This window comes from Vipera ursinii (assembly GCF_947247035.1).
Source record: "Vipera ursinii genome assembly, chromosome: 2".
NCBI classification, from domain to species: Eukaryota; Metazoa; Chordata; class Lepidosauria; order Squamata; family Viperidae; genus Vipera; species Vipera ursinii.
In genome coordinates this window covers 23,981,472-24,004,665 of record NC_139513.1, presented here as the reverse complement: position 1 = coordinate 24,004,665, position 23,194 = coordinate 23,981,472, and the positions used below count along the sequence as shown (strand labels likewise).

At 45.4% G+C, this 23,194-nt stretch overlaps 1 protein-coding gene across 2 annotated transcripts in view; it reads left to right on the top strand.

Annotated features, from left to right (window-relative positions):
• Window positions 1-5,082: 5,082 nt before the first annotated feature.
• Window positions 5,083-23,194, top strand: part of PPP1R18 (protein phosphatase 1 regulatory subunit 18) — a 45,589-nt gene continuing 27,477 nt past the window's right edge. The window contains exons 1-2 of one of the 2 annotated variants that reach the window (XM_083356005.1): window positions 5,083-5,603; window positions 8,019-9,688. In XM_083356005.1, the coding sequence (XP_083212131.1) occupies window positions 8,060-9,688 (1,629 nt within the window). In that variant the 5' untranslated portion in view covers window positions 5,083-5,603; window positions 8,019-8,059. Of the gene's footprint in view, window positions 5,604-5,709; window positions 6,323-8,018; window positions 9,689-23,194 lie in introns of those variants that run through there. The other variant, XM_083356004.1, reaches the window with a different exon arrangement.

Genomic DNA, 23,194 nt, shown 5'->3' with positions numbered 1-23,194 from the left:
GAAATTAACATACTTTTCACAAAAATATGTAACCTATCTAGTTTTCCAGGGATTGGAAAAGAGCCTCTGTGACTGTGTTTTTTTAAAGGGATTAAATAACTTTTAAAAGAAACGCTGGGCCACTTTAGCTAACAACCGTGCTTAGAAAAGTGGCTAAAAATATTATGGAAGAGAAAATAAGGAAATTCCTAAACAGTTTTGCTGGGAAGGAACCAGCATGGCTTCTGCCAAAGTTAAGTTTTGACTTACAACTTCCAGACTTGTTGATGTTGTCAACAAGTGTGCAATCAAGAGTGACCCAACAGCTCTTATTTACTTCCAAAACGCCTTTGACTCATTTGGTCCCTTCTGACTCTATAATTATGATCATCATCATCATCATCATCATCATCATCATCTTGGGAAGGCTATCTGACTGAATGTGCCAAAGGTGCTTTTCCAAAAGGCAACTGGATTTTCTCTCTCTCTCTCTCTCTTTGAAAATGTTTTTCTTTTCATCCAAGAAGCTTCTGAACTGAAGCTGCTTGGTTGAGAAGTGAGATGTTTTCAAAGAAAAAAAAGAGAAAGTCCAGTTGCCTTTTGGAAAAAGCACCTTTGGCACATTCAGTCAGATTGATTGATTGATTGATTGATTGATTTCTCAAGAAAGAAAGTGCAATGATTCCTTGATTGTTGCTATTTCTTCTTCCTGCTTTTTGCAGAATTCAAGGCAAGCTCTCCCAAGATAGCTCCTCCATGAACAGGCTACGTCCCATTAGGAGCTTTGTTACTTTGTTTGTTTGGGGGGGGGAGAAGTACCTTCAGAAAGTACTTTGTGCTTAAGTGTACTTGAGTTGTAAGCAATCTTCCTGGATTCTTCGAACAACTATGAAAGACGGATCTTCATTAGCTCTCTGTCCTGCTGATGGACTGCACCAAGAAAGCCACAGCTCCAGCTCAGTGTGGCAACGTCGGGATGCAAAACATGGTTTGTAGTAATGCTGGCCCCGGATGGCTTGGAAGATATGCAAAATCTAACATGTATTCAGAAAACAGTGTCCATAGATCACGTGGTGAAAGCCCTGGATGTTTGCTTTTACAGTTGCTACATTTCTGGTAAATATAGTATTTAAACGTGGGATGCATATAAGTAGTCCTCAATTTACGACCACATTTGGGAACAGAATTTCAGTTGCTAAGAAAGCTGGCCACGCCCAATTTTCCCTTTTTTGCCCTCTTCGTTACACAAATCACTACAGTTGTTAAGTGCATCACATATCCGGTTTCTCCCATTGACTTTGCTTGTCTGACTCCAGCTGTAAAGGTAAAGGTAAAGGTTCCCCCGCACATGCGTGCTAGTCGTTTCCGACTCTAGGGGCCGGTGCTCATCTCCGTTTCATAGCCAAAGAGCCAGCGCTTGTCCGAGGACGTCTCCGTGGTCATGTGGCCGGCATGACTAGACGCCAAAGGCGCACGGAACGCTGTTACCTTCCCACCGTAGTGGTCCCTATTTTTCTACTTGCATTTTTACGTGCTTTCGAACTGCTAGGTGGGCAGAAGCTGGGACGAGTAACAGGCGCTCACTCTGCTACGCGGCACTCGGGATTCGACCTGCCAAACTGCCGACCTTCCGATCGACAAGTTCAGCGTCCTAACCCACTGAGCCACCGCGTCCCTCGACTCCAGCTGAGAAGGTCCCAAATGGCGATCACACAACTCTGGGATACGGCAACCAGCATACAGGGAGTGCAGAATTATTAGGCAAATGAGTATTTTGACCACATCATCCTCTTTATGCATGTTGTCTTACTCCAAGCTGTATAGGCTCGAAAGCCTACTACCAATTAAGCATATTAGGTGATGTGCATCTCTGTAATGAGAAGGGGTGTGGTCTAATGACATCAACACCCTGTATCAGGTGTGCATAATTATTAGGCAACTTCCTTTCCTTTGGCAAAATGGGTCAAAAGAAGGACTTGACAGGCTCAGAAAAGTCAAAAATAGTGAGATATCTTGCAGAGGGATGCAGCACTCTTAAAATTGCAAAGCTTCTGAAGCGTGATCATCGAACAATCAAGCGTTTCATTCAAAATAGTCAACAGGGTCGCAAGAAGCGTGTGGAGAAACCAAGGCGCAAAATAACTGCCCATGAACTGAGAAAAGTCAAGCGTGCAGCTGCCAAGATGCCACTTGCCACCAGTTTGGCCATATTTCAGAGCTGCAACATCACTGGAGTGCCCAAAAGCACAAGGTGTGCAATACTCAGAGACATGGCCAAGGTAAGAAAGGCTGAAAGACGACCACCACTGAACAAGACACACAAGCTGAAACGTCAAGACTGGGCCAAGAAATATCTCAAGACTGATTTTTCTAAGGTTTTATGGACTGATGAAATGAGAGTGAGTCTTGATGGGCCAGATGGATGGGCCCGTGGCTGGATTGGTAAAGGGCAGAGAGCTCCAGTCCGACTCAGACGCCAGCAAGGTGGAGGGGAAGTACTGGTTTGGGCTGGTATCATCAAAGATGAGCTTGTGGGGCCTTTTCGGGTTGAGGATGGAGTCAAGCTCAACTCCCAGTCCTACTGCCAGTTTCTGGAAGACACCTTCTTCAAGCAGTGGTACAGGAAGAAGTCTGCATCCTTCAAGAAAAACATGATTTTCATGCAGGACAATGCTCCATCACACGCGTCCAAGTACTCCACAGCGTGGCTGGCAAGAAAGGGTATAAAAGAAGGAAATCTAATGACATGGCCTCCTTGTTCACCTGATCTGAACCCCATTGAGAACCTGTGGTCCATCATCAAATGTGAGATTTACAAGGAGGGAAAACAGTACACCTCTCTGAACAGTGTCTGGGAGGCTGTGGTTGCTGCTGCACGCAATGTTGATGGTGAACAGATCAAAACACTGACAGAATCCATGGATGGCAGGCTTTTGAGTGTCCTTGCAAAGAAAGGTGGCTATATTGGTCACTGATTTGTTTTTGTAATGTTTTTGAATGTCAGAAATGTATATTTGTGAATGTTGAGATGTTATATTGGTTTCACTGGTAAAAATAAATAATTGAAATGGGTATATATTTGTTTTTTGTTAAGTTGCCTAATAATTATGCACAGTAATAGTCACCTGCACACACAGATATCCCCCTAAAATAGCTATAACTAAAAACAAACTAAAAACTACTTCCAAAAATATTCAGCTTTGATATTAATGAGTTTTTTTGGGTTCATTGAGAACATGGTTGTTGTTCAATAATAAAATTAATCCTCAAAAATACAACTTGCCTAATAATTCTGCACTCCCTGTAAATATAGTGGGGTTGTCAAGTGTCCATGTTTTGATCACCTGACTGTGAGTCATAAGCGTGAGGACCGGCAGTAAGTCATTTTTGTAACTCCCAGTGGTCATTAAGCAAATAGTTGTAAGTCAAGTACTACCTGTATTTAAAGCCCCTACTATGACCATCACAGGTGAGGGAGAACCTGGGAGTTGTGCTTGAAGGCCTGACAGAAGAAGTTGGTGTGATGTTGTGAATTTTATCAAGTACCCAGCACTTTTTAGTATTTACTATCTGGCACAGAGGTTGTCAACCTTTTCTTCACCATAGGAATCCCCCACCCTTTACATATGCTTTGTGGCCACCAGGGCTTTTTTTGTCATAGAACCCTCAGAACGGAGTTCCAGCACCTTTTTTGGATGGAACCTTGTAGGGTAGGCAAGGCGGGTTGTATGACATGTGTGAGTTCCGGCACCTTTTTCTTTTACAAAAAAAGCACTGGTGGCCACCGACCCCAAGACTCAACTCAAGATATAAATCATAACATTTCTTCAAGCCTTTGCGGACCCCCGGGATGACATTGCCGCCGCCCCCCCCGGGTCTGCGGACCACAGATTGAGAACCAACTAGACTAGCTAGCAAGGGTGCTTACACCTCAGAGGAAATGTAACACGTGTGACACACCAGGACTCCCCCAACCTGATCTTTTCCAGCCCAGTAGGGCTGTCAACAAAAGTGCGTATAGTCAAGGCTATGGTCTTTCCAGTTGCAATGTATGGCAGTGAAAGCTGGACCATAAGAAAGGCTGAGCGCCAAAGAATTGAAGCCTTTGAACTATGGTGCTGGAGAAGACTCCTGCGAGTCCCTTGGACTGCAAGGCGATCCAACCGGTCAGTCCTAGAGGAGATCAACCCTGACTGCTCTTTAGGTCAGTTCCTGAAGCTAAAACTCAAATACTTTGGCCACCTAATGAGAAGGAAGGACTCACTGGAGAAGAGCCTCATGCTGGGAAAGGTTGAGGGCAAGAGAAGGGGACGACAGAGAAGGAGGTGGCTGGATGGAGTCACTGAAGCAGTAGGCATGAGCCTAAATGGACTCCAGAAGATGGTAGAGGACAGGAAGGCCTGGAGGAACATTGTCCATGGGGTCGCGATGGGTCGGACACGACTTCGCCACTAACAACCACAACAACAGGACTACAAGTCCCATCAGACCCAGAGCGGCTGTGGATGATGCAACCCGGCGTTCTGTGCCTTGTGTTTGCGCCAGGGTCTGCGTGGAGCGGTGGGATTGGAAGGCGTCCACGGATTCCGGCCGCGGACGGGCAAAGAAGAGGCAGCCACCATCGGCTTTTACGGATCAGAGGAGGCCCGTCTGATTCTACGGGGGGGGGAGGGGCAGCATCTCCTCGTCGGTCTCCGGTGTGTAGTGGGGAGGGGGTGGGGGAGGAAAGGAAAGAGGTTGGGGGTGTCGGCTTTCCGGGGTCCCAGAGCCGGAGAAGCCCTGTAATAATAGGAAACAACATCTCAAATGAAACATTTGCGACAGACCCAACTCCTCCCTTCCTGTCTTCACAGCCTGCCTGCCTCTTCCCCCCCCCCACCCGCCACCCCGCCCCGCCCCGCCCCTTTTCATTGTCCTCCCCTTCTGTTTATACACAAAGACACCCCCTCCTCATCCTCCCCTTTCCTCTTTCTTCCCCTTCTCGGGCTCCGACCTCCCTTCGCTTTCGATCTTTCCTCCCCTTCACATTCCTTCCTTCCTCTCTTCTCTCCTCCACCCCCCTTCTCTCTCTCTCTCTCTCTCTCTCTCTTTTTTTTTTTTTCTCTCTCTCCCGTCTCCCTTCTCCTCTGAAAGGATTTGAGCAGCCGGGCGGAGGTGGAGTTCGGCGGCAGAGGATTAGGAGTGGATGCGCTCAGAGACCGGCAGAGATTTCTTTTTTTTTTTTTCCCCACCACCCGCCCCATCGCCCGCCCGCCCCTCCGCCTCGAACCGGCGACCGCGTCTTCTTGGAAAGCGGCCGAAGAAGGGAGGAGGAGGAGGAGGAGGAGGAGGAGGAGGAAGAGGATCGGAGAGCGCCCCAACCCTTCACCTCCAGCAAGAACCCTGACTCAGATCCGCCTAGATCCCTCCCTTCCTTTGGACAGGCAAACAGAATAAAAAATAAAAAGGGAAGAGAAAGCGAGGCGGCTGGGGGAAATTTTTTTTTTCCCAAAAAAAAGTCCCCTCCATTCCGAGCCAACGGCTCGGCTGGAGCCAAGACGAGCTTCCTCCAGCCATGGACCGAGCGAAGGATCTAGTAGTCTCTCGCCCGCCTCGGGCTTCCAAGATCCAGCTGGCTTGAAAGCGTACGTACGCGCGCAGGGATCCCTCGCTTTGCTCCCTGCTTCGAAGGATCGGGTGTGTGTGTGGGGAGATTCCTAGGGGGAATCGAGGAACCAGGGCTTCGGTCGGGGGGTTCTCCTCAGTTGGCGTGCTGGATCTCCATCTGCTCCGCCTTCAGATCCCGCCCGATTTCCCTCTGGATCTTTGGAAGCATTCCTCCAGAGGCGGGAAGAGGAGGGGAAGAAAGGGTCTTGGGCTCTCCCTCGCCTGCATGTACAGTACACGTGTTGCTCCCTTTCTGACGTTTCTGCGGATCCAGTCCTAATTCTCCGGAAGCGTATTTCCCCCCCCCGCTCCCTCAAAAAAAAAAGAGGGGGGGGTCTTTCATCTTCTGCATCGCTTGTGCGCATCTGGGGACGGTGGGACACACCAACGTTTTAAGAAGATTATTTTAAGGCTTATTTTCCAAATTCCTGGACGTATCCGTTCTTGGAAGTTTCTGGTTGCACGCGATTCCTTTTCCGGGAAAATTACCAAGCGGCATTAATCTTTGAGGCTCCTAGATTCGAAGTGAAGACTGGCCATCCCCATCGTCTGGTTCTCTGCCTTGGCTTTCCAGAATATAAAAGTTGGCTTGTGGTACCAAGGCGCACTTAAGCGTTGTTGCCTTTTGTTCCATCAATGGTTTTTGTAGATCTTTGAACAGCTGGAATTAACGTGAAATTCCGAAGCTCGGATTCTGGTAATTTTAAATTCTATTTATTTTGTTCACCTTCCTTTCGCAAGCCCCTTTCTGTCCCAACTTTGGGGGTTTCTTTGGACCCACCCAAGAATCTCTTTTCTTTAACACACGGTCACTTTCATCCAAATTTCCTTTTCAAAATTCTAACATTTATCACTGTGTTGCTCCGTTTCTTGTAAATACATCGGAAGTCTGATTTCTGCCAATTTGCCAATTATGGGCTCTTGAAACCACCTCCCAGTCTGGCTTCCGATTAAAAACATGTCCCCTTTCACTCTAGAGGTCTGCGCAAACATTTGTGTCTGAAGTGCCAGTTTTATTTAAACAGACAAGGAGAAGGAAATTCACTCTATTCCTCCTGGATCACGGTTGTTTGCAATCAGATTTCCTCTCCCGGGGGTGAACAGCCTCCTTGCTGCAATCCTATACACCCCTTGGCCTGTGAGGTTATTCTCACCGCATGCTTATTTCTGAGCTGATGGCATAAAACTGCACCGTAAATAAACCTGCCCCATTGTCGTCTTCTTGCAATAACCCTTGCCTCTTCATATCGCTGCAGAAGGCTGTTTTATCTAGATTGCTTACTCAGGCATAGCGATGTCCCTAGCGTTCTTTTTTTATTATTAACGGCCATTAAGAAAGGTTAGATTAGAACACCGATAGCAATACAAAACACAGGGAAGGAAGCTGTCGTGGTTTTTTGTTTTTTTTTTAAAAATTGTCTTATAGTTCCTCTTCCCCTTTTTCCCCCATGCTTTTAACTGCCTTGAGCTGGCCATCAAGAGGGGGGGGGTCAAATCTTGTAAACAAACCTAATCACCTTTGCCTCTGCTTCCTCGCAAAGAGGCCTGGATTCATTGTGTAAAGAGCCCGGGTGTCGAACTGTCACCTCCCCAACACACCAGAGACAGTGTGTGTGTGTGACATGAGTTGGAAAGAGTGAGCAGATGAGAAGAGGGAGGGGGAAGGGAGAAAAACATCAAAGGTTGAGCCTGAAGGAAGCCCCCCCCTCTCTTTCTCTCTCTCATTCTCTCTCTCATTCTCTCTCTCTCATTCTCTCTCTCTCTCTCTCTCATTCTCTCTCTCTTTCTCTCTCTCTCATTATCTCTCTCTCATTCTCTCTCTCTCTCTCTCTCTCTCTCTCATTCTCTCTCTCTCTCATAGCTAAAGGGACTTCATGTTGCAATGTCTTCTGACAGATCATCTTCCTCTTCCTGATCCTTCAAGCTACTACTACTCTTTCCCATTGTCTTTTTTCTGAATGTTTTCTTTTGCACTCTCCCACCTTTCTTATCTCCTTTTCCAATCCAGCTCTCCCTCATTTCACCTCCCATCTGTCACTTCCTCCCTCTGGTCATTTTTTAAAAATTATTATTATTTCTGAGCCTCCATTTTCTGTTCCTCTAATATTGTCCTTCCTCTCCTTTCCAACCGCTGCCCATTTCTCTCAACCCCCTTCTACCCCTTGACAATTCTCTCCCAGATCCTTTCCTCTCTCTTTCTTCACTTCCCTCTTTTACCCCATTCTTTCCCTTGCCTCTTTTGTTTTGGGGTTGCTTTTCGTGTCCTTTTAAGTTGCTCTCCCAAGCCACTTCCCCCCCCCTCTGTGTTTTCCCTTGCTTTGTACCTTCTCACCCCCTGAACGTATCCCACCCAATCTTTTCTTTTTTTTCCCCCACTCCTTTTTAAATCCCAGATTTCCCTCCTGTTTCCTGCTATCTCACACCTCCACCAAAGATGTCTTCAACTCCTCCGCTGCCAGAATGGAAACTCCAGTTACTGGAGCGTCGGCGAAAGGAGGAAGAGGAAGCTCGGCGGCGGGAACAGGAGCAGCAAGACCGTATGGCTAAGATGCCAGCTTGGAAACGGGAGATCATTGAACGACGCCGGGCCAAGCAAGGTTCCAGCACTTCTTTTTCTGAACCAAACGGACCAGGAGAAACGGAGAGTGGCCCAGCCTCTCTGCCTGCTGCAACGTCATCCTACCAAGAGGGGGAGCCAGAGAGTTCTGTGCTACAGGAGAAGATTGGCCCAGTCCACCAAAATCCTTTCATTCAGCTGGAGAAGCGCCGCCATCATCAGGAGTCTGGCCCTCCAGAAAGTGAACTTGCGAATACCAAAGCCAAACAAATAGTGGATCTGTGTGGGCAGATTCCAGGTGTCCGGACCCTACGGGCAGACAATGTCATTATAATAGAAACAGCCCATGGGGCACCACCGGCGCAGCTGGCTAGTGACCGCCACTCAGGAGAAGCCAAATCAGGCAGCATGGAGTCCCTCAATGAGCTGTTGGCCCGCCGTGGGGGCAGCGTGACTGAGATCCGTGCAGGCGAGGTCTTCATCGTCAAGTCGGCTTTGAGCCGCAGCGTGGAGGATCTCAACGCCGTGGGCCGAGCTGAGCATCGGGCATCGCTGCCCGAGCAGCGCCGAGGGCGGGTCAGCAAACTACTCAGCCGGTTCAGCCAAGAGGATGGTGGAGGGGTGGTGATGCCATCACCCCCGGTGAAGTCCCTCAGCACTGAGAATTTAACGGAAAGCACCTTTGGAGGAAAGAAGCCAGCCCATTCTCCAGCAGACTTTGCCCCATCCCGGCTGCCTTGCATCAGTCGCCTCCCCAGCCCTCCCTGTGACCTCCCGGGACTGACGTCCCCAGGGCCTTGCACTGTGGCATCTTATCGAAGCCAGTTCGAAGCTAAATCAAGCGGTGGGGAGGGCTGGCCAGATAGCCCTCCAAGGCGCTCACCCAGTGGGAAAAGGTGGGGAAGGGAGGCTGTGTCCCCAGACAGAGGACCCAGGGCGGAGAGCAGTGATTTGGAGGTGGCAGTGGAAAGCCACCCAGCTGAGGACGATGTCCAGGGCAAAGCCTTGGCCAACCTGCACCTCCACTCCAGGAACTCCTTCATGGTTGTGCCACTGCGGGCTTCAGCCTCCCCTCCCCCAGAACCCAAACAGGAAGCCAGCCCTTCTCCTCCTTCAACCAAGCCCCCAGTCCCCACTTCCTGCTCTTCACCCAGCTGTGAACAACTTCTCCCGGACGCCGTGGAGGAGCCGCCGCCCGAAGCCGAGGCCATGAGACGGAGCAGCAACAGCAAAGTTAAGGAGGATGTCAGGATGGGAGGCCTGTGCCGGGTCTCATCCCCCCATCCAGCAATGCAGCGTCGCAGTGGCAACACCATCACAATCAATCCTCGGAAGGTCTCCGTGTCACCTGTCATGGCTGTGGAGAATGGCATCGAGAGCTCTCCGCCACTGGCTACGATGCCCATGAAGAAACGCTACCCCACAGTGGAGGAGATCCAGGTGATTGGGGGCTACCTCTCCCTGCAGAGATCTTGTCTTGCAAAGAACGACCGACATCGGAAAAAGGTAGGCATGGTGCTCCTCCAAGCCCCTCTGGTCAGCTATTTGCTATTTGCAGCTGTTTGCATTTTGTAAACATCTGCACTTTTGCATTTCTCTTGTTCTATCTATGGCCTTTGGGTGGCCACAACTTTTTCAGGTGCTTGCTTGTTACCCCCTCCACAACCACCATCCTGTGATTGCTATCGCCTTTTCCTGCATTCTTGTTCCTTTATTCCTTTATTTCACTGACACGGTTGGAGATATTCACCTCAAAAAGTGAGTATTTCTAGAACAATTCCTAGAAAGGATGCAGAATTCAACTCAAAGCTGGTAACCCAACTACTCTTTTTGCCTTGTTAGAACTTCATATTTTTAATGTAATACAAAACTTTGGCTTCTGTAAGGCAGATCCCCATTCCTCCCCTTTTACAGATGAGCAAAAGAAGCAAAGAAAATTGAGTTTGTTCTTGGTTGGCACACAGGTTCAGGACACACAAGGCTTTAAATCCCTGTCTTTCACAGACTCAAACTCAGTGCTTTAGCCTACAGTCCCTAAATTTCCATTGACAATGTACTTGTAATACTAACCTTTCCTTTTATGTTAACTACAATAGTGCAAAATATTTCTTTTGTCTGTTGAAAGGTCCTTGGGATACCAAGCAATTTCACACCCGGCTACACACAGTAAAACAATTATCTAGTACCTCTGATCACTTGTTCTACAGAAGTCAGTGAAGTTGCCTCCAAACTGAAGACTTGGAGATCCAGTGGAGTGGAGTGGAGTGGAGTGGAGTGGAGTGGAGTGGAGTGGAATAGAATAGAATAGAATAGAATAGAATAGAATAGAATAGAATAGAATAGAATAGAATAGAATAGAATAGAATAGAATAGAATAGAATGGAATGGAATGGAATGGAATGGAATGGAATGGAATGGAATGGAATGGAATGGAATGGAATGGAATGGAATGGAATAGAAGCTGGAAGACCTTGGAGGTCTTCTACTCCAGCCCTCTGCTCAAGCAGGAGAACCTACATCATTTCAGACAAGTGATTGTCTAGTCTCTTAAAATCCTCCAGTGATGGAGCGCCTGTTCAAGGATTCTGTGAGGTGTTCCTTCCACAGTAAGAACAAAGGTGGAAGAAGCCATACAGAAAACCAGCACCATCATCCCAAAATTTCATGAATGATTAAATCTTCATCCAGACACACTGCCTTTTTCTTCTTCTGTGCAATTTTGTCCCCAGTTGCTCTCTGTTTATCTCTTCCCACGGTTCTTCCTTTTAATTTCCTCCTTACCTTGAGTTGTCAGCAATGCTCAGAGGAAGACAGCTACATCCTGTAAATTGCATTAAGGTTTCCTAATGTACAATTAAAAAAACATTCTGGATTTGAGGCTTAATCCATAGTTCTTGGTAGGGATGTTTTAATTCAAGCTGCAAAATACACTTTGGAGCTTCCTTTGTAGAGTTTCAGGGTTCACACAATGCCTAATCAAAATGAAATAACCAATGTAGGCAGGTAGAATTATTTTATTCATTTGCAAATTAGTTTTGCAGGCCAATTTTTAATGGCCTTTAGACATATGTGATATTTATAGACAGACCTCAGGAGTGGGAACTGAAGGCCAGCTCCTTTGTTGTGTTGACTGCATTTTTCAAGCATGCTTCCAGAATACAAATCTTGGCTTACTTCAAAGAGTGATCAATATCGTAGTTGTAGTTAATGTTCAACCGCTTGTTCATCCGAAATTTCATCAGGTGTTGGCTGTGACCACTTGAAAGCAATTCCTGCTAAAAAGTCACTCATTCCTATTATGGAATGAGACTTTAAGGATGTTGGAATAACCATGATCTCTGTTCCTATACATGAAGCTGGCTAGTACTTTTCTGGCTAGTACTTTTCTACCATAGAAAGTCTTCAGTGAACCATGTGTAAGGAAGTAAGCCATAAACCCAGAAAACAAAGAAACCTAGGAGAGATGTCATTGGCTACAGCCAGATAAGGGCATAATCACAGTATTCCTTCACACCATTGGCTATTCCATTTAAGGCAAATTCTGACGCCTCCTGCAGATGATTGGTCATTACTGTATTTGAATCTACCATTAACACCAATGTCCATTTAGGATAGTTTAGAAGAACACATGTGTAACCATGATTGGTCTATTTGAACAATAATAAAATGTGATTGGTTGCTTTTGCTATAAATAAACAAGGTCCACTGCTCCTCGTGGTTCAGAGTTCAGGGTGCATCCCAGGAGCAGCGGGGCCCTTCCCCCGAGAGATCTCTGTGTCCTTCTTTCATGGGCGCCAACCCTGGGCAGGAGCAGCCTCTGCCCAGCTTTACCAGCAGCTAATTTCTCAACCCGGCTGCACAAACAGCAGCTTCCCAGCAGCAGCAGCATCCCAGCAACAGCAGCTTCCCAGCTTCCTTGCATAAGGGGACCTCTTCTCCAATGCATTTATTCATTAGGTTTATGTGCTACTAAATCTATATAGATTCACAGTGATTCATGGCACATGAACAAACTTAAAATATAACTTTATTAGTTAATTCTAAACCAACAACAAAATATAATACCACTTCAACATTTTTTCTGAGCAATATATATACCTTAACATTCCCACATGTACTTGTACAAAATGATAGAATAGAATAGAGACATTATCTAGGAAAAGAAAAGTTTGCATTTTCTGAGGAGTATGTCAAAGATGGGAGTCTTTTGAAGCTACAATACTTTTTTACAACTACATATGACATTCGAGCACTGATTTTCACATATTCTGCTTAGAACCAAGCATTGGGGTGGAGATTGAGGTCTAGAAACTCTGTTCGCTGTTGAGCATGGCAGGATAAAGAAATAGTGAGGAAGGGTGATTTGACTTCCACCGTACAGTGTCTCCCCTTAACTTTGGTTTCCTCCTATCATCTGCTTGCTAAGTGCTTGCTTAGAAACTTTCCCAATTTTCAGAGGAAAATATGGTAAAATATGAATAGAAGAAGAATGAAACACCTGCGTAACATTACTTTTTATCTGCCGGTTCTCCCATTTAAGATCGCAGTGCTGCTTTAAAGTGGTCGTGAAAGTCTAAAGCAGAGGTCCCCAAATTTTTGGGCACCAGGGACCGGTTTCACGGAGAGAGGTTTTTCCGGGGACCATGGTTTAGTGTGCTGCCTGCATCCCACGGATGGGGCTTTGCTTGTTTGTGTGGATCGGTTGCTGGTATGCTGCGGTCCGGTACTGGTCCACGGACCAGGGGTTGGGGACCCCTGGTCTAAAGTTTCTTGACACAGCCCACTATCAAGCATTTTGTTTTTCCCTCAAAGCAGAGCAGATGTGTTAATTTTTAGGATGATGTATAGAGTGGGCCTGTTACCAATTTTTCTGCCTCCAAAATGAAAGTGGAATGGCAAGAAACGTGTGTAGGTGCCAGCCGGACTATTTAGTAAGAAGATTGATTGAGGTGTAGGGCTGGCAAAGCAGAAGTATATAAAAAGCCAGATGAGGAGAGAATGTAAAGAGGTCCCTAGAGTAAGCGATATAAAGTCAGTAGAAGGCATGGTCAGAGCAGTGAGCCAAGGAATTTATTTATTTATTTATTTATTTTTGGGACTTGTATGCCACTCTATCTCCCGAAGGACTCAGGGCGGCTAACAACAATAAAATACAGCAATACAAAAGTTAAAAAGAATTAAATTAACAGCCCCAATAAAATAAATTAAAATTAAAATTAAAAATTAAAAAAAAACATTTTAAAATCCCTGTTGTCAGTCCAGGTCAGCCTGATGGAAAAGGAATGTTTTAAGGCCGTGGCGAAAGGACCGGAGATCCGGGGCCATCCGGAGCTCAAGGGGAAGTTGGTTCCATAGGGCTGGTGCTCCCACAGAGAAGGCCCTCCCCATGGAGGTCACCAGCCGACATTGTCTAGACTCTAGCTGATGGCACCCTGAGGAGGCCCTCTCTGTGTGAGCGTACTGGGCGATGGGAGGTCGTTCCTGGCAGCAGATGGTCCTGCAAATATCCCGGGCCTAGGCCATGTAGGGCTTTAAAGGTAAGTACCAGCACCTTAAATCTCACCCGGAGGACAACCGGTAACCAATGCAAAGGAATGCTCCGTAGCAGCAGCCATGCATTGACTTTTTAATGGAAATAAGATGAAACAGAGAAGATCCACTATGAGACTTCCAGATAGAACTTAAGATGGGAAAAGCATCCTCGTGTTGAGGTTCCATTGTGATTTTGAGAGACAAAGGGACGTGTGATCATTTGCACTCCCTGTCTGCAAAAGGCATTTTGGTGGAGTGAAGATCAGTCATAACTGGACACCGTCTTAATTAGCTGGAGATTGCATTAGCATCAACAAAGATTCCCTCAGTTTTCATCCAGGTCTGGTTGCCCTCTGTTAATTGTACAGGATAATATGACATTCCCGCTAAAGCAGGGGTGTCAAACTCAATTTCATTGAGGGCCGCATCAGCATTGCGGTTGCCCTCAGGGGGCCGGGTGGGTATGGCCAGGGTGGGTGTGGCCTACTGGGTGGGTGTGGCTAGAGTGTGTATGGCCTACTGGGTGGGCGTGGCCAGGTCTACATTGTTCACATCAAGGGTGCCTATGGGGGCCTGGGCAGGAGTGGGACAGATCTGAGGGTCTCTGGCAGGAGGAGGGTCTCTGGGCCAGGGCCAAGGCAGTGGGGGCCGTTCCCTTACTGCTTCCAGGATGGCTTCGTGGGCCGCATGAAACCACTTCGCGGGCCGGATCTGGCCCCCGGGCCTTGTGTTTGACATGTCTGCGCTAAAGTGTCATATCTATGGAAATTCTCAGTCATCCAGGCCAAGGTTATCTCAGCTTCTTGAATGAGAAGCGAAACGTCTTCAAAGAAAAACAAGAAAGTCCAGTTGCCTCTTGAAAAAGCACCTTTGGGACATTAAAGTATTGTGTTTAGCAACCTAAGAATCAGAATAGATCTGGAAAGGACCTTTGGGGTCTTCTAGTCCAACCCCCTGCTCAAGCAGGACACCCTGTACCATTTCAGACAAGTGGCTCTCCAGTCTCTTCTTAAAAACCTCCACAACTTCTGAAGGCTGGCTGTTGCACTGGTTAATTGTCCTCACTGTTAGGACGTTTCTCCTTAGTTCCAGGTTGGTTCTCTCCTTGATTAGTTTCCATCCGTTGTTTCTTGTCTTGCCTTGTGGTGCTTTGGAAAATAAGTTGTCCTCGTCTTCTTTCCGGCAGCCCCTCAAATACTGGAATACTGCTATCATGTCCCTCCTAGTCCTTCTTTTGTCTAGACAAGCCAAACCCAAATCCTGCAACCGTTCTTCATGTGTACAACCTAGGTCCAAGCACGTCCAATTGACCTCTTCCTTGAGCATCCGTCCAACGAACGTGAGCCTGAGGATGCAGAATTTGCTGCACCAAGTTCACTGTGCGAAACGGGTTAGTGGTCAGACTGGCCTTGAGAACATCATGGTACTGTTTGCACACACATTTCCACAGAAGTCTTAAGTCCTCCTCCACAAAAGCCTTTTCATCCTAGCAAGTCTACCCCATGCTCTCAGGTCACCACAGATGCCCCAAGCCGAATAGAGGCAGCCTGTCTTTTCTGTCCATCATAAGACAGTTATTTAGTTAAATCATTAGCAATTGAAGGAATTTCCCCGAGACTTTTTGGTTTTCTGCAGCTGGCTTTAAAAATGCTCCTCACTTTCTGGACCCTTGTTGTAAATCTCTCCCTCCCCCTCCCCCCCCCACTTTTAGGCTTATGAACTGAGTTCCTTCTCAATCCTTCCATTTTTATTGCCAAGAAAACGGCATACACATGTTGATGAAGTCACTGGAATCAAGCAGGACTCAAAGGAAACTTTGCATTTACAAGCCATGTTTAATACCCACGATGATCAGTGAATGAAAAGGAGGTGGGGTGCCCAGAGTAACTAGCTAGCAATTTAACTAAATATAGGCCTTATGCAGATCTTTTGTCAGCTTTTCATTATCACTCATCAAGGAGATCCCTTCTGGTAATTAGTTGGCTGGAACATGGGCTTCTGTGTATTATACTACACTCAGTTAATAAGTGTAAATGGATTTTAAGATTCTTGGCTTTTCAAAAGGAACTTTGAGCGTTATATTTAGAAGACAGGGAAGTGGTCGGAGAGAAAGATTTAATAATAGGAAGAAGAAGAAGAAGAAGAAGAAGAAGAAGAAGAAGAAGAAGAAGAAGAAGAAGAAGAAGAAGAAGAAGAAGAAGAAGAAGAAGTTGGAAGGGACCTTGGAGGTCATCTAGTCCATCCCCCTGCTCAGGCAGGAAACCCTATACCATTTCAGACAAATGGCTGTCCAGTCTCTTCTTAAAAACTTCCAGCGTTGGAGCATTCACCACTTCTGGAGGCAAGTTGCTCCACCGATTAATTGTTCTAACTGTCAGGAAGTTTCTCCTTAGTTCTAGGTTGCTTCTCTCCTTGACTAGTTTCCATCCGTTGCTTCTTCTCCTGCCTTCGGGTGCTTTGGAGAATAGCTTGACTCCCTCTTCTTTGAGGCAACCCCTGAGATATTGGAACACTGCTATCATGTCACCCCTCATCCTTCTCTTCATTAAACTAGACATACCCAATTCCAGCAATCGTTCCTTATATGTTTTAGCCTCCAGTCCCCCAATCATCTTTGTTGCTCTTCTCTGTACTCTTTCTAGAGTCTCAACATCTTTTTTACACCGTGGTGACCAAAACTGGATGCAGTATTCCAGGTGTGGCCTTACCAAAGCATTGGTCATTTTAAGGAGTACAATTAGGCATATTCCAGGCTAATGGCTGACGGTCTTGAGTATCTTGGAGATCACCTGTCAAGCACAGAAAAATCAGAAGTCCAGGTAGCTCAGATGAATAGATACAGGATTATTGTATGCTGAAACTGTACAAGAATCTGAACTACTAATGGTCAAACTTGGTTGTAGATAAGAGTCAAGGCAGTGGTGGGATTCAAATACCTGAACATCTGGTTCTCTGCATGGATGCAGGCCTGGGCTTCTGGAAGTGACATCCATGCACTTCCTGTGGGCTGTTCTAGGTCTGGGAGACCTCCTGCAGGCCTCTGAGGCCCCTAGAATGGACTTCCAGAGGCAGCATGGGTTCAGCCAGTTCTCTGAACTCAACAAAATTTAGCTACTGGTTCTACTGAATGGGTGTGAACCAGCTGAATCCCACCACTGAGTCAAGGGAATTCAAAGTGGGCTGGATTTAGATTGCTTGTGGACACGAAGGTACTTGAGACTAATGACCCGTTTGACTCCTCCCTCAGGATCAGCCTGATCATCTACTACACCACCTTTCCATAACAGTTTTCTCCTATCCTACCCAAATAACTGGGAAGTACCCCCTGATAGTCCTCCCTACTAGAAAGAATGGAAATAAGGGCCCAGCGGTGTTCATTCTCCATAGTGGTCTCTCTTCTCTGGAACAGCTTTTTTTCTGGAACACGTATGGTCCCCACCCTCCTAGCCTTCTAGAAGATGATGAAAATCTCTGGCTCTTCCAGAGGACATTTGGGAAGATTGATAAATCATGATGCCTGTCATCCCTTTGAAGAAGGCCAAATCAAACAACAAGTACCACCGAGATTCCAAAAATTCTACTTTATTATTGTAGGTTATATTAAGAGAATTTTGAAACCCTGTTCAGAACCTTCAGTGCCCTTCTCTAAAGACAAGGTCAAGGTAGGCGCTTTCGGAATCTCTTTTTCACATTTTCTACTTTCCCAGCCACTATTTTTTCTCTCCTACTTCCTCCTCAAGGCCGGAGCTCAATTTATTGAAAGTAGCATCTCTCAATTTCATGGTTTTTAGTGTTGTGGTTTCATTAACGTTGGAAGATCTGAAACACCAGGAGAAAGATGGATCATTGTGCAGAAAACTTATCTATGTGGTTGCTAGGATTTGAAACCAACTTGATGGCATATAATCAGTCTAATCATAATTTAGTTTTAGATTTGTATCTTGTTAAATCCTATAACACTGCCTAGAGTCTGTCTGGTTTCAAATGGTTAGATAAATTTTAGAAATAAATTAGAAATTGGGTTACATGTGAAGCTAATGCTATGTGGCCAAGTAGAGCTGCAGATTGGCTAGAAAAGTGCCTATTTAAGTTGACATTGTCTTTGATATGTAAAAGTCAGCTTAGGAATTGTCATACGTTGGTGATAGTGATATGTCAGAACAAAGTTTTCTGTGCTAAGACCATAGCTATGGTTTACTGGTAAGGCTCTGAATATCCCAAATGTGCCTTAAATGCAATCATTTATTTTTTATTTTATTTATTTTAATTCCATTTATATCCCGCCCTTCTCCGAAGACTCATGGCGGCTTACAAGCTTAGCAGTAGCCTTCATTCTATGTATATGCCTGCTTATTAGGGCTTTCACACACCCCCTAGCGGCATTATTACAAAGTCAGCTTAATTGCCCCCAACAATCTGGGTCCTCATTTTACCTACCTCGGAAGGATGGAAGGCTGAGTCAACCTTGAGCCTGGTGGGATGCGAACCTGCACTAATAAGCAGGCATATACATAGAATGAAGGCTACTGCTAAGCTTGTAAGCTGCCCTGAGTCTTCGGAGAAGGGCGGGATATAAATGGAATTAAAATAAATAAATAATAAAATAATTGCAGGCAGCAAACTGATGCAGAGATGTAGAATTCTTCCCACAATCAGGAGGAGGAAAAAACACACCCCACAACAATGTTTTCCTCATATCAGCTTGTATGAAAGTATTGCATATATACAGACAAGATTCTGTGAATTCCAGCTAATCTTTCTTTGAAGAAATTCAGTGACTCACACTCTAGAGGTAGATACAGCCGCCAGATCCATATCTTCTGAGAATTCTTCACTACCATAAATAAATTTTATTTTTTCGTTCTTACATCATAAATCATACGTAAAGAAGCAGTACAATTTTGCAATTCATTTTAAAGGGAAAATCAACCAGCCAAATTATTTTTTTAACTTGCTGCAACAGGTAGTGTAGAGCTGAAACAGTGGCAGCTGGTAAAATTCCACTGCTGATGTAACTGACGGTGTCAGAACTTGGCAATCAAGCAAATGTAGTTTGATGTTGCATTTTTCCTAGCAAAGTCATGAATGATCACCTATTTCTGTCTTCAGATGAAGCTTTATTTTAAAAAAGGTTGAAAGTAATTGCTATTCAAGAAAAAAAATATGCATCCATTGGCCAGGACATTAAAGAATGCAATTCCTTTGGGTAGTTAGAACTGTGAGCTTTTCCGATCACATTCCTGAGAATTTGGGTAAATGATACCTGAAGGAAGAAAATTTAGATCAGGGGGGTCTTCCAACTTGGCCCTTTTATGACTTGTGGACTTCAACTCCCAGAATTCCTCAGCCAGCGGAGGAATTCTGGGAGTTGAAGTCCACAAGTCATAAAAGGGCCAAGTTAGAAGACCCCTGATTTAGATGATACTGTCCTCAGTGGTTTCTCTCTATGATGGATGAAGTTTTTGCTTTATTTGCTTTTCTGCATGAAGTGGAGTTGTGATGCAATTGCTCTTTCAGGAAAAAAAAAGTTTATTCTGGTATTTGAGATCACAGAACATAGAAATGAGAAAGAAACCATAGTTAACAGTTGTGGCTTGGGTTTGAAGCGACCAAAATGAAAGTTAGATTACCTCTTACTCTTTAAAGGGAGACATGCTGCTTTAAGGATCAACCCCTAATGTCAAACTGGACGGTCACAAACTCTTGAGTTCAAATGGATTAATTCCTCCTGTAGAGGTATAGAAGTCATCCTCGATTTATAACCATTTGTTTAATGACGGTTTGAAGTTACAACACTGAAAAAAGTGACATGACCATTTTTCACACTTATGACCACTGCAGCATCCCCATGGTCACATGATCAAAATGTGGATGCTTCACAACTGGTTCATATTTATGACAGTTTCAATGTCCCGGAGTCACGTGACAATCTGTTGTGAGCAAAGTCAAAGAGGAAGTCAGATTCACTTAACAACCGTGCTACTAATTTAACAGCTGCAGTGATTCACTTAATAACTCTGGCATGAAAGGTCGTAAAATGGGGCAAACCTCACTTAACTGTCTCACTTAGCCAAATAAATTGTGGTCATAAGTTGAGGACTACCAGTATTTATCATGCAGTTGGAATTGACTGGAGTCCCGTTCAGGCGTTATTTTCCCATGTTCCGTTCTCATCATTCTGGGCATGCAAATGAAAATCGGGTTCCTCTGCCTTCAGCTTCACTGTTGGCAATTGGGGAGCCGAGCTCTGCACAAGATTGGTTTGAGGGAATGTACAAATTCAGGGTTCCCGGCAGATGTTGGCTTCCTGCAACAGACAATCGGGTTTTGAATATGGAAACTCCCTCTTCATTTGCGTCATCTGCCTGAGTTAGCGAAGCTGAGGGGCAGATTACCACTGCTCTATGTTGGGCATAGAAACCTTTTAACTGCCTCTTAAGTGCCTTCCTGGGATTGCTTTTGCATAAGGAGTGAAAGTCTCCTGGATAGAATTTGTTCCTGTAGTTTCAAGAAAAACAAATTCATAAAAAAGAAAAGAAAAGGAAAGAATTGAGCTGGTGGCTTAATTCTACTCTTTTGAGTGACCAGGCATTAATTTCATAGACCAGTGGTTCTCAACCTATTTTTTTTTCACTACGGACCCCCACAACACTTAATTCAAGTTTTAAAGCACCAGATTTAAGGAATGAGGTTGGGAACCGCTGCCACAGATGCTTGATCTGTTCTTGCCTTTGACAGTCAAGCCTTTTCATATTCCTTCTCTTTCATCTTGACATCAAAGCGATGTGTGTTTTAGAAGCAGGGCTGGATGGGGATTTTGTGAATTTGAAGTCCACAGGTCTTAAAGCTGCCAAGGTTGGACACTCCTGATTTAGAGCATTCCTTTTAATAATGAGAGTCTAACATATTATGATTTATTACATAAGTCAACCTAGCAGCTTTGGAAGGCGAGTGAAAAAAGGCCACAATTCCACACTAGGTGAAACCTGCTCCATGCTTATAGTTTGCCTACTCTGGTATCAACTGACTGTTGCATAGATAATAGCTTTCTTTAATTTTATTATCATGCATCTTGTTCTTAATTTCTACATTTAGAAGTGAGAATCTTCCCTAGATCTTGTTCTGCGTGAATGAAAATGGGTTTCTCCACTCCATCACATACATTTAAAAAATGTGCAAGCCATTCCACCTTAGTCTGAGTTATTGCTTTTCATTAGATCTTCAAGGTAGTATCCATAACTCTCTTGCCTCTATTTCAATGACAGCCTGAGCATTACATTGTCCTGGTTTAATGTCTAGCCAGAAAAGCTTAGCTCTGTCCTCCAACAGAACAAATAAAGTAAGCCTAGGCATTTTACAGCCCCTGCCCATGTTCAGCCCTTTGGCAGTCCCTGTCCAACTCACGTGGGTTGCTTTTATTTTTAAAGATAATTTCTATTTTTTTCCAAATTATGTATCTATATACATGCATGGATAGGGACGCGGTGGCTCAGTGGGTTAGGACGCTGAGCCTGTCGATCAGAAGGTCGGCAGTTTGGCGGGTCGAATCCCGAGTGCCGTGTAACAGAGTGAGCGCCTGTTACTCGTCCCAGCTTCTGCCAACCTAGCAGTTCAAACACACGTAAAAATGCAAGTAGAAAAATAGGGACCACTACGGTGGGAAGGTAACAACGTTCCGTGCGCCTTTGGCGTCTAGTCATGCCGGCCACATGACCACGGAGACGTCCTCGGACATGCGCTGGCTCTTCGGCTTTGAAACAGAGATGAGCACCGGCCCCTAGCACGCATGTGCGGGGGAACCTTTACCTTTACCTTTATACATGCATGGACCTTCACAGCCCTATTGGTTTGGCCCTCCACGCCAGTCCGAATTTCTCATGTGGCTTGTTGGGAAAAATTATTGCCCACTCTTGGAATAGAGGGAAACAGCTATTGTATCTCTGCCTCAGACAATCACCCCCCTTTAATGGTACCCTGAGTTTAGTTGCCTCTCGAAATAATATCCATCATAGGAAACAAGAATTTTCAGCAAAGATTGACAGGCTTTCTGAGACTCAAACACAGCTGATTATTTCAGGCTTAATAACCACCTTGCTTAGCAATGAAAATTCTGGTCCTGATTGTGGTGATAAGTTGAGGACCACCTGTATGCATTTCATATTTAAATACTGTATTCCAATATTGCAAAACCAAACAGGGTTTTCGCACTGTACAGTATAGATGCTAAATTTTGAATATCTGGCAAGCCATCCAGGGGCAGCATTCTTCCAAACCACATTTTGCATCCTGGAGTCGCTATTTGTGACTTTCCCAACTGGCTCCCGATAGGCAAAGTCAATGGGATAAGTTGGATTCATTTAATCACCATGTGATTCACTTAACAGCTGCAGGCATTTGCATAACAACTGTAACAAAAAAGGTAGGAGAACTGGGCATGACACACCCAATAGGTCCCATTAACATCTGATCTTGGGTAGCCATTAAAGGGAAACAGAAAAGCCTAATTTTTGATCCGCAAGTCTTGATCTTCGTCCTGCCCCACCCTTGGCCTTTTCCATCTCTCTGACTTTTCTTATTCTGTCCAGTCTCTTTTGTGGCATCCCTTAGGAAAATTCCAGCCTTTCAGTTCCCTCTTGGATTCTTTTTCCTTTCTTCCCTCACAAATAGTCCTTTTATCTAAATGCTTGCCCAAAACAGCCAGCCTTCGCTGGATTTCCCCCTCCTGCCTCCAGGCTACATTTCATTGGCGTGAGCTATCACCGCCTGGCTGGTGTCCAGAGCTGACACAACAACCTCTCAGAGGAAGCAAAGCCAGCTGACATCAGCTGAATGCAACTTTTTGCCCATGGGTCTTCTTCTTCCTCTTTTGAGCAAGCAAAGCTACGGAAATTCATGGGCTCTGACTTCTGGCCTGGGCCGAAAACCCCAGTCAGGAAAAACAACATTCAACAGGCTTGTCAGAGGGCCTGGATCAGCTCACGTGCTGAGGGAAAAGTCAGCCCGTGTGTTTAGCAAAGATGGAAAATACATGAACAAGGCACTGAGTGCCCTAGGAGGATCTCTGGAGGCTTCTAGTTAGCATAAAACCTCAAAGGCAGCAGTTGGTCATTTCGTTCTTTGGGATACTCTCTCTCTCTAAGGATCATTTCGGCTGGATTAAAACACATGTAGAATTGAGTCAGACCTGGTTGAAGGGTACAGGCTTAGGTATGGAGAATTTCCATGGAACTGTTGGGAATGGCAGCTCCACTTCAGGTTGTGAATCATTTAAAGAGGAAGAACAAAAGTGGAATGTCTGAGGTCTTTTATGTCATAGCATCTAGTTGAGCTGCTTGCTTGAGAAAGGAAGGGAAGGAAGGAAGGAGAAACTGGAGATGTGGTTGCCTTCACACTTTGAAGGCTTTGGTTCAGACATGTCAAACACAAGGCCCAGGGGCCGGATCCGGCCCGCGAAGTGGTTTCATGCGGCCTGCGAAGCCA